The sequence below is a fragment of the Stenella coeruleoalba genome (assembly GCF_951394435.1).
Source record: "Stenella coeruleoalba genome assembly, chromosome: 11".
Lineage (NCBI taxonomy): Eukaryota > Metazoa > Chordata > Mammalia > Artiodactyla > Delphinidae > Stenella > Stenella coeruleoalba.
The window spans coordinates 58,616,620-58,627,576 of NC_137157.1; the positions used below are offsets into that span (position 1 = coordinate 58,616,620).

The following is a 10,957-nucleotide window of genomic DNA, read 5'->3' on the forward strand; positions in this document are numbered from 1 at the left end:
GTTTGGTAGCTTCTTTTTCTCTTCAGGGGCTCTGACTAGGTTCCATCTTCCTACCCATGACTGAACTCCTGGACTCTTCTAATAAGTTCTCTCTCCATTTTTATGATACAGTGTTTCAGGTAATCAGCCGGTCTTCCTGCGGGCCTGTGTACTGTTTAACAAATCGCAGGTGGGGAACTGTGTGAACTGACCTAGTTTCTTCCTGGGATTTACTGAAAAAAAAAAGTTTTTGATGCAGCCATGTACTCTGCATTTTGATATGAAAGCTGCCACCTTCACTAGGTCATTTCTCTACCGGCTTTGCCAGACCAGAGATAATTGTATCTTCCTGGGGCAGGTATGAGGAGAAGCTCATGATTACCAGGCAAGTATAATGAGTGAGATGAATTCTTAACTGTTGTATTCATGGGACACCATTCTGCACGGTCCTTATTGCCTATACTCTGTAAATACCAATTAATCCTCTGCCGCTCCTGGCTAGCTGGAGATAATCCCATTTTCCAAACCAGGACACCAGTTAGTGAGGTCGCATGACACTTCCCCCACTCACTGCTAATACCACTCCCTGGGGCTCCCCTTGATTCTTGGAGTTTATTCTTACTCTCCAGTTTTCAACCACCCAAAGGAGAACAGATGCCTGAGCTGAATGAAAATCAGACTGCATTCCAGTGGCAGCTAGCCCTGGACCATTAGAAGCAGATTGGCTGGGTGTGGAGCAAGCTCTCCTGGTGGTGTCAAGAGGTCATGGGGTATGTCAGTTCCCTCCCTACCCTGGCAGGGCCTTGTCTGTTTTCTAGCACTATCATTTGAGGTGAGTCACATGTGGAGAAGTCAGTGGCAGTTGGTGACTAAGGCAGAACCTCCCCCCCTCCCGCCCGGACTCAGGCTTTACCTTCTGAGGAGCAGGCCAGGTTCCAGACACATTTCCAAGGGTAGAAAGCCTCTGCTAGGGATGCTGATTTCCCTACATCTTATTTATTTATTTTTTGAATAGATAATAAATTCATATGGTTCAGAAGTCAAAACAGTATAAAAAGATATATGGTGAAAAAAAAAAAAGAGATATGGTGAACAGTCTTGCATCCATCTTTGTCCCAGTCCACCTAATCCCCCCATAGATAACCATTTTTACTAGTTTATTTGGTATCCTTCCAGTGTGTGTGTGGGCAGATAGAAGCAAGTATGAATGTATATGTATATTTGCCTACCTTTCTTACACAAAAGGTACCGCATTCTATATACTTCTGCAGAGGTGGCAGGTTTAGATAGGAAGGTCACCAAAGAGGTTCAGTTGAGCTGAGATCTGAATGATAAGGGGCCATTCTGGCAAAGGGGAGCAGCAAAAGCAAGAGACAGGAATGAGCAGGGTGTGGACAGGGAACAGAGAGAAAGCCAGAATGGCTGAAGTCAGTGCTGGGAGCATGATGTGAGGTGAGGAGAGGCCAGAGGCACAGGGCCAGATCAAACAATTTTATAAGTCCTGAGCAGGAGTTTGGATTTATTTTAAGTGTAATCGGAAACCATTGTAAAATTTTAAGCATGATCTAGTTTGCCTTTTTAAACAATCACAGCTGCTGAGTGTAGGATGGATTATAAAGAGGCAAGGTAGAAGTAGGAAAACCAGTTAGAAGACATAATAATATAGATGAGAGATGATCGTTTGAACTGGATTAGCGGCAGTACAGACGGGGAAAAGTAGACAAACAGGATTTTTTTTTGGAGAGAGGGCCTATAAGATTTTGAAAAGAATCAAATACGTCTTTAAGTGAAAAATAAAAATGTACTGACAGTTGGATTAATGATATTGAGAATGACTTCTTTCCTTATGAAGCCTTTCTGTGTTACAGTCTTTGGTGTCTGTGAGCATCTTGAAGGCAGAAACTGTCTGTTTTTTTTTATCTTAAGCACGTAGCAAAATGTTTGGGACATAATAAGTGCTCGAGTCATTCATCCATGCATCAACATCTAGTGAGTGCCTACTGTGTTTGTCCCATGCTGGAGGCCAGATTGTATCTCCACAGAGGCCAGAGAGTCCTCTCTCTTTGCATTATCAAGGAAGTAGGCTGAAATATGATCTTTGTGAAACTGAAAAGAATGTGATTCTACAAAAATCTAGTCCTGTTTTGGAGGGTAGCCCTGGTCATTGGGACTCAGGGCAACGCCTCAGGTTGGGCCTCATAAAATAAGAACTTGGGGGAGTTCCCTGGTGGTCTAGTGGTTAAGGAATCAGCACTTTCACTGCTGTGGCTCACGTTCAATCCCTGGTCGGGGAACTGATATCCCGCAAGCCACTTGGTGTGGCCAAAAAAAAATTTTTTTTGAACTTTTGCCAGTAAATCTCTGCCCCCGCCTCCTCTCTACTTATCCCTCAAGACCCATATCAGATTCTGTCCTGTCCATAAATACCTGCCCTGATTGACCTAGACTGGAAAGATCTCACCCTCCTCTGGATTTCTTTGGCAATTATTGAGTATGTAATCCAGTTGGCAATTAATGTTGACTACTGGGCCTCCCTGGTGGCGCACTGGTTGAGAGTCCGCCTGCCAATGCAGGGGACACGGGTTCGTGCCCTGGTCTGGGAAGATCCCACATGTCGCGGAGCGGCTGGGCCCGTGAGCCATGGCCGCTGAGCCTGTGTGTCCGGAGCCTGTGCTCCGCAACGCGAGAGGCCACGGCAGTGAGAGGCCCGCATACCGCAAAAAAAAAAAAAAAATTGACTACCTTATGTCCTCTCTCTCATTGTCCTGGAATATTATTTATATCTCTTACTGTTATATAACTTTTTACTTGTTTGTCTTATGTCACAATCCATTTGGACTATTGGGCACAGGAAACATATCTGAAGCCTGTCCGCCACAATGCCTTGCCCATAGTAGATCTATATTTTGCTGTGACCCCAGGGACCTCTGGTCCTAGAAGCTGCGCAGAGGCTTGATTGGCTTTGCGGAGTTAATCGTACCCAGGCTCTTAGCTCCTGCTAATTCTCTTGTGCCCCTTTTGCGCTGCTCTCCCGTCTAGGCGCCTCACTGCGAGCATGCTTTCTGCAACGCCTGCATCACCCAGTGGTTCTCTCAGCAGCAGACGTGTCCGGTGGACCGGAGTGTTGTGACGGTCGCCCACCTGCGCCCAGTACCTCGGATCATGCGGAACATGTTGTCAAAGCTGCAGATCGCCTGCGACAACGCTGTGTTTGGCTGCAGTGCTATTGTCCGGCTTGACAACCTCATGTCTCACCTCAGTGACTGTGAGCACAACCCAAAACGGCCTGTGACCTGTGAACAGGGCTGTGGGTAAGATTCCTGCCCTTCTTCCGCCCACACAGATAAGGGCCTTCCCGTTTATACCCCTGTCTCTGGATCCCCTGCTCGCTAGCTGAAGAGGTCTCCTGCAGGCAAGGAGTGTTCCTGGCCCCCCGGCTCCCTGCTCCAAGATCTCACCCGTGCTGCTTTCCGAGCTACGATCTTTTTGCTCTTGCTTTAATGAAAGAAGGGAGACAGCAATTCAGCAATCTCTGTGATACCACTAAAGACTGATATACTTTATTCCTCCCTTTCATCCAGTACTACTTTTCTCTTTGTCAGATTGACTGCTCTAATATCCAGGCTTCTCATATTCCCTGTTGTCCTATTTTTTCTTTCTTTGGGGTGTGAAATATTTGATTAAATACTGATAGCTAGGGCTGTGAATCTAGGGCTTCTCAGAAGGAATGAGTGCACAGGCAGAATCTGTAGGAGGAAAGGAGAGCCACGTGGGAGATGAAACACTGTCTTAGACAGGGAAAGAGGCCCAGAGGAAGTAGACAGCAAAGGGACGAGGGAGAGCTGGGGAGAAGGAAATGAAGGCAATAAGCAAGAGGGCGCCTGAATGTTGGAAATGAATGAATGTTAGTCATTTCAGGTAGGAAAAAGCCCTCTCAGCAGTTATCTGCCTTTGCTCACATGTCCCATTAATGCTCCTATCCTGTTTTTTTCCCACCCTGGGTGGCAGCCTGGAGATGCCCAAAGATGAGCTGCCAAACCACAACTGCATTAAGCACCTGCGCTCAGTGGTACAGCAGCAGCAGACACGAATTGCAGAGCTGGAAAAGACCTCAGCAGAACACAAACACCAGCTGGCAGAGCAGGTAGGGCGCAGAGAACACAGGGCAGCACACGTCTTTCACATGCAGATAACCTCGCGCCCGTGGCCTGTGGGTGGCAGGCGTGGATGTGAGCGGCAGATCTGTGCGTGCGCTTGAGAGCCTGGTCAGTGGATACTCTGCCTGTGCATAGCAGTGAATCAGGCTGGAGCTCTTCTTGCTTCCCTTCATCCCATCAGTGGCATTCATTTACTTAACATTTATCAAATGCCTTCCCTTGAAGGCACTATGCTAAGCACTGGGGATACAGCTGGGAATGATACAGTTGTATCCCTGTCTTCATGAAGCTTCCACTCTGGTTGTTCCTCAGATCTCTCCATTTCCCTCATTCTCAGACAAACTTTTGTCTCTCATCTACTGTCTGTCTTAGCCATTATCCCTTGTTCTCCTCCCCACCCCCCACAGAAACGAGACATCCAGCTTCTCAAGGCGTACATGCGTGCAATTCGCAGTGTCAACCCCAACCTTCAGAGCCTGGAGGAGACGATTGAGTACAACGAGATCCTAGAGTGAGTGTCACTCAGGACGTGGAGTCATTCATCCCACGTCCTGGCACTGAGCCCTGGGGGGAGGGTAAGAAGAGGCCTGGGCTGGGGCCACTGCTTCTCAGGTGTTGGGATGAAGAACAGGGCCAGAGGAGGAGGCGATAACCTTCAACCCTAGCAGAGGATCTCATATTCTTTTGGGTGGTTGGAAGGGAAAGCTTACCCAAGAGTTAGATGGGTACCCACATGTACAAAGCCCTGTATTAAAGGCTGTGGGAGTGCTAGGAAGACCAAAAAGAGAAGATATTGTCCCTGACTTCAGGGAGCTTACAGTTCAGAGAAGAAGAGAGTACAAATCCAGGAAAGTGATCTAAAATACAGCAAAAACAAGTGAAGTAAACAAGCGAAGTCTAAGATCCCTTTCAGTTCTGGAGTTCTGCATAGTTCATAGACTAAACTGTGAGTCAGTCTGTATAGTGCAAATAGTGCTGCGAGGGACACAGTATAGAGGAATAATTGCTTCATTCAGTACACATTTGTTGAGCACTTACTACATGCCAGGCACCATGTGCTAAGTATTGGGATTTTTAAGAAAAATAACAGGAACCCTACTCTCGTGGAGTTTAATCTGGTGAGTAACATGTGGTGACACTCGGATGGGACCAACTAGGGAAAGATCTGGAGTTTCTGAACTAATGATGGAAGGAAAGAAGGAGGAATCGAGTTAGGTTGAGTGCAGAGCAGGCAGTCGTTCCTATTAGGAGAAAAGCCAATGCAGAGAAAGGGGACGAGCTGGACTGACCACCTCCAAATCCCTCCACACAGGTGGGTGAACTCCCTGCAGCCGGCACGAGTGACCCGCTGGGGAGGGATGATCTCCACCCCAGATGCTGTACTCCAGGCTGTAATCAAGCGCTCCCTGGTGGAGAGTGGCTGTCCTGCGTCTATTGTCAACGAGCTGATCGAAAATGCCCATGAGCGTAGCTGGCCCCAGGGTCTGGCCACACTAGAGACAAGACAGATGAACCGGCGTTACTATGAGAACTACGTGGCCAAGCGCATCCCTGGCAAGCAGGCTGTTGTTGTGATGGCCTGTGAGAACCAGCACATGGGTGATGACATGGTGCAGGAGCCAGGGCTTGTCATGATATTTGCGCATGGCGTGGAAGAGATATAGGCGATCTCGACGGGCTATCTGGAAGAGATGAAAATCAGAAAATCCTGTCACTCCAGCAGCGGGGCCCTGAGTCCTCCCCACTTTCCTTAATTCCGTGGCTAACGCTAGAGCCACACATCTCCCTGCTCTTCTGCCACTGAAGAGGGCCCCAGGGCACTCTGCTCAGGCTTTCAGGTGGGAAACCCAGATTCCCTCCATTTGCCTAATTTCTTCCCCTAAAATGTCTGTATATTTTCCATCTGGTTGGGAAAGTCCCCACCTCTATTTCTGTTTTCCTGCCTAGGGTCCTGGTTCCAGATGTTTTCAGAAAGCACAAAGATACTCATTTTCTCTAGAGGATCAGGATGGAGTGAGGCATCTCTAACTGTTCCCCTCCTCCAAAACCAGGGAATCCAGAGCAGGCAGGCCTTTGACTCTCTAAACAGCATTTAGGGGGCGGCTCTGGGGAGCAGACATCCTAAAGAAATGGTAAGAATGGAACAAAACCCTAGAAATAATGAGGCCAGTAGGCCATCGCTGGTGGCCCTTAGGGGAAGACTGGACCTCTGTGCCAAGCAATACCCTGTTCAGCCCACCTTAAAGGTGTGGGCTCCCGCCGGGTCTGCAGGTGTGCAGGTGGGGATGCTGAAAATTTCCAGATGAGCTCTTCTTTCCTACACTTTCTCACAATTAGGGAATGACAGGGTTGGGGTGAGGGGTTAGTCCATTGGGGTGAATATGCTCAGCAGGAAGCAGCTCTCTGGCTTTTGCTGAAATTGGGTAGGCACTGCCTCTGGCACAGGCCATAATAGTTCCATAGACTCCTCTCTCTCAGCCCTGTGATTGTAACTAGTTATTTTGATAATTTTCTTTGGCCATTGTTTGTTTATATTTCACTCCCTCCCTCACAGTTTTTCTTTTTTAAGAATGGCCTGATTATGGCTACCCCACTTTTCCAGCCCAGCCACATTGTTGGCAATTTAATTTATTTACTTTTTTTTTTTTAAGAAAGGAAAAAGAAAAAAAATTTACAAAACTTAAAACTTTTCTTTTGCTGTTCCTATTGTGGGGATCTTTGGATAGGGTGGGACGGGGATGGGGTCTGTCTTATGTTTTTCCTTTTCAGCACAACCTTTGGCTTTAATATAGGAAAGGCTAAGGGAGTCCTTGGCTGAACTGAAGTCTGCCCCAGTCCTCCATAACCCATCTGAGATGAGGAGCTTCCTCTATTCCAGTGATGGATGTGACAGTCCCGCATCAATGGCTGTGCCCTCTGGAGAACTTTGCTTCCAGCCCATCTAGGGTCTCACTGTAAAACTCTGGACTTCGAGTATTAATTTTGAAGAAATCCTGCCCGCCACTCCCCCCAACACCCGGTTTCCTTGGAGATATATATATAGCTGGGTTCTAAGCTTCATCAGGCAAGATGGGATAGAAATTATGTCTCTGAGTACAGGCTGTGCTGTCTCACCCGTACCCCCTTAGGACTTCAGCTGCATTTCGGGATGCCCAGGGCATTCCTTAATCCCTGGGGTGACTAGCAGAGTAAGAGAAGGGGAGGAATAGTGGGTATGATTATCTTGATATGCAGGTGGAAGTGGGGCTGGAGAGAGATGCCATAAAGCTTCTCTTTTTGGAGCTTTTTCCAGGCCAGCTTGCGGTAGGTCTGGGTAGCTGGGTCATGGCTCCACTGGAACTGTGGGGAGGAGGGAATACAGCTTGAAGGGGGTGAGGAACAGTCATATGTTCCAGCTCCAGGACATTGTGCTCAGGAATTTGAAAACGCTGCTATACTTAGTCTGGTTACTACATTTCTTCCACTCCCCTCTGCCCCTGCCTGCCTTACCCAGGCCCATACCCTCCTGTTGTCACCCTAAGATGGAGCCAGGAAGCTCAGTTAAGGCTTCCCTACCCTTTGCACTAGTGTCTCTGCAGGTTGCTAGTTGTGTTATATATGTGCTGTTCCATGGTGTTGACTGCACTAATAATAAATCTTTTACTCAACTCTCTCAATTCTTAATTCACATCACTCCCCTCATGAAGGTTCTCCTCTGCTTTGGCCTTTCTCTCACCTTAATTCCCCTGACTTCTTCCTTGCTTTGTAACCTACTCTTGTCTTAGAACTAACCTCTGTTTTAGGAGGAGTTCTATCTGGGAGGAGTGTGCACCTCATATCTTCTTTGCCTTGTGTACCCTCCTACATCCTTTCCTCCTGACTCCTGTTCTGCACAGCTGAAGCACTCTCACCTGTCATCTGAATTGTGCTCTTTTCAGGGTTTACCTTTGCTCCAAATCCATGTCTTCCCTATGTGTTCTGGGATTTGGGGACATTTTCTATAGACGATATGCAAGTACCTTTCCCCCTTGTCCCACAAACACCTTTGCTTTGGAATCTGGGATTCCATTGAAGTCAGGGAACCCTCCACCCCCAGTGTCTCCTAACCAAGAAAGTATACAGGAGGAAAGGAACCTGGAATGACTGCACCTGCTGTGGTTGTCAAATCTTGATAAACCCTTTTGTAGGCATTTGCTGCCACCTCCCTATCATGAGAAAAAAACTCTTTTACCACAGTGTACCATATTATAAATTTGTTGAGCATTTATCGTGCACCTAACGCAAATCTAATAGCACTCTAGATACTTTAGTGGCGCCAAAAAAAAAAAGCATAAGGACATTCCTGTGCCCACTGAATTTACTACACTACACTTTCATACATACGAGGTCTGATTAGAAGATACTGATGAACGTATCACAGTATAGAGCACAAGTGGCAATATATGTACTCTAATGAGACCGGTAGTGCTTTTTTTTTTTTTTTAAGCTTCAAAATTACTTTTAGAACCTGCTGCTCATTCTTTTGAATGTCATGAATGATGCCAAATCTTCCTTTTAAGGTAGATTTGGTTTTTTGGAAACAGTATTCATTGAATATCTATTCGCCAAGAACTCACTAGGGTGGGGCTGGGGGGGGGTGGTTCATGTAGCCAAATGGCACCTACCTTCAAAGAACTTACTCCCTAATTGAGACGAGTGTATAAGAAGACATCATAAATGTGGGAAGTGGATCTTACCACAAGCAATATGTGAGCAGAGGGAAGATAAAGCCACTGATTCTGATAGGTTCCAGGAAAGACTTCTCCAAGAGGTGTATTTGTTTTAGATCAGAGGTTGGCAAACTACAAGTTGCATGCTGCTGCCTGATTTTGTGGGAAGAGTTTTACTGGAACACAGCCATGCCCATTTGTGTTATGTGTATTGTCTATGGCTGCTTTTAGATTACAGCAGTAGAGCTGAGTAGTTGCCATAGAACTACGGACCACAAAGCCTAAAATGTGCTATTTGGTCCTTTACACAAAATGTGCCAACCTGTTCTAGACTTTTAAGGTCAGGACAGTGGGCAGGGAAGTAGAGAGGGTTTGTTGTTTTTTTACTTTAGTATATACATTTGAAAATTCAGAACATTTTTCTACGTTGCCAAAATAACAAATGCTTAAAGTTAACAACGTATCCTTAATCTAATACAAATCTATGTTCACCCTTCCCCAGTTGGTCTAAGAAAAGTAGTTTTAGAGCTGATTTTTGTCCAACCCTGGATCCAATCCAGGAACCATGCCATTACAAAAGGTTATGTGTTTTAACTCTCTCAGTCTGGATTCCTGGAACAAACTTTTTTTGGTAACACTTATTTGTTGAAGAGAATTGGGCCAGTTGTTTAGAGAGTGGTCTTGGATTTGACTGATTGCTTCTTCACAGCGTCCTTTAACTTATTCCTCTAACCCCTATTTTTCCTAAACAGGATTAGATCTAGAGTCAGAGAGATTATTATTATTATTATTATTTTTTTTTGGCCACACTGCGTGGCTTGTGGGATCTTAGTTCCTGGACCAGGGATTGAATCTGGGCCCTCAGCAGTGAAAGCGCAGAGTCCGAAACACTGGACCACCAGGGAATCCCCTAGAGTCAGAGAGATTCAAATTAACCAGTTCTGGGGATAAAAGACATCACAGGAGAGATGTTCTTTATGTTGTGTAACATCAGGACATAGGCCCAGTTGTCCCACCATTAGCCTAATCTCTTCACTGTACGCTTGTATTTGTTGAGAGAGATTTTTGAAACTGGCTAGGCGACAAATATGTGCCCTGAGCGAATGGGCAGCTGGCAGTGCAGCTCTGATTGGTCACTGCTATACAAGAACAGGGGCCCAACATTGCCCCTATTATTTTTTCAAGAACTTTTGGACATCCTAATGTTTATGCTAAATGTCACAACTTTTAAATGTTGGCTCAATATATTTTTTTTTAATGTGGGCCAAAAAAAGAATAAAACAAAACAAAAACATAGGATCCACCAGAGTTTTTTTTTTTTTTTTTTTAGTCATCAGTTTATTCAACCCATACCTATGGAGCTCCAGGCACTGTCCTGTGTGCCGGAGATACATACAGCTGTGACAAAACCACCAAAGCCCCTGCCCTCCTGGCTGTAAAACTCTGGTTGAGGAGACAGACAAGAAACAAGATAATAAGAAAAACATGTTATGTTTGGCAGCATGAGTCCTAGGAGAAAAATAAATTGGGAAAAGGGGAGATGTAATTACAAACTGTAATTAATGTAATTACAAACTGGGGTAAGGGTCAGGACAGACACAAAGCAGGGTTTCTGCCCTAGATCTGGTGGTCAGGGAAGATCCATTTCTAGAGCAGAGGTCATTAATTCTATACTTCATCAGAATCACCTGGGAGTGGGGCTTAGTGGGCCCCATACTCAGAGACTGGCATTTTTCACATGATGCTTCTGGTCCCTGTGGGCCATATTTGGAGATGTTTTGGTCTGGAGATGTGAAGGCAAGATAGTGGAGTGGCTAGGAGCCCAGACTTCAAGGACAACAGCTCTGTGATGTGTAACCTTGGGTAAGGTACTGATCTCTCTGGGAGCCGACCAGAGTTTGCAATCTCTATTTTAAGCTGAGATAATACCATGAATAAAAACAAGTGAAGGTGAAGGACATGTTGAAGAGGGAACAGACTAGTGTAATCTGAAGCATAGAGTTTGTTGAAGGAAGTAATGGAAGATAAAACTAAAGATAATTTAGGGACAATTCTTGGTAGGCCTTGAATACATGGCAGGGAATTTGGACTTTAGTTTTACAGGTAGGTTTTTGAGAAGAGGAGTGACTTCCA

General features: G+C 45.9%; 1 protein-coding gene across 3 annotated transcripts in view; it reads left to right on the plus strand.

The window, feature by feature from the left end:
- The window catches only part of RNF41 (ring finger protein 41), a 28,019-nt gene extending 17,411 nt beyond the window's left edge, over positions 1-10,608 (plus strand). For 2 of the 3 annotated variants that reach the window (XM_079938448.1, XM_079938447.1), the window contains exons 4-7: positions 3,019-3,290; positions 3,988-4,123; positions 4,544-4,647; positions 5,449-10,608. In XM_079938448.1, coding sequence (XP_079794574.1) covers positions 3,019-3,290; positions 3,988-4,123; positions 4,544-4,647; positions 5,449-5,800 — 864 coding nt within the window. In that variant the 3' untranslated portion in view covers positions 5,801-10,608. Of the gene's footprint in view, positions 1-608; positions 750-3,018; positions 3,291-3,987; positions 4,124-4,543; positions 4,648-5,448 lie in introns of all 3 variants that reach the window. The other variant, XM_079938449.1, reaches the window with a different exon arrangement.
- Positions 10,609-10,957: the final 349 nt, after the last annotated feature.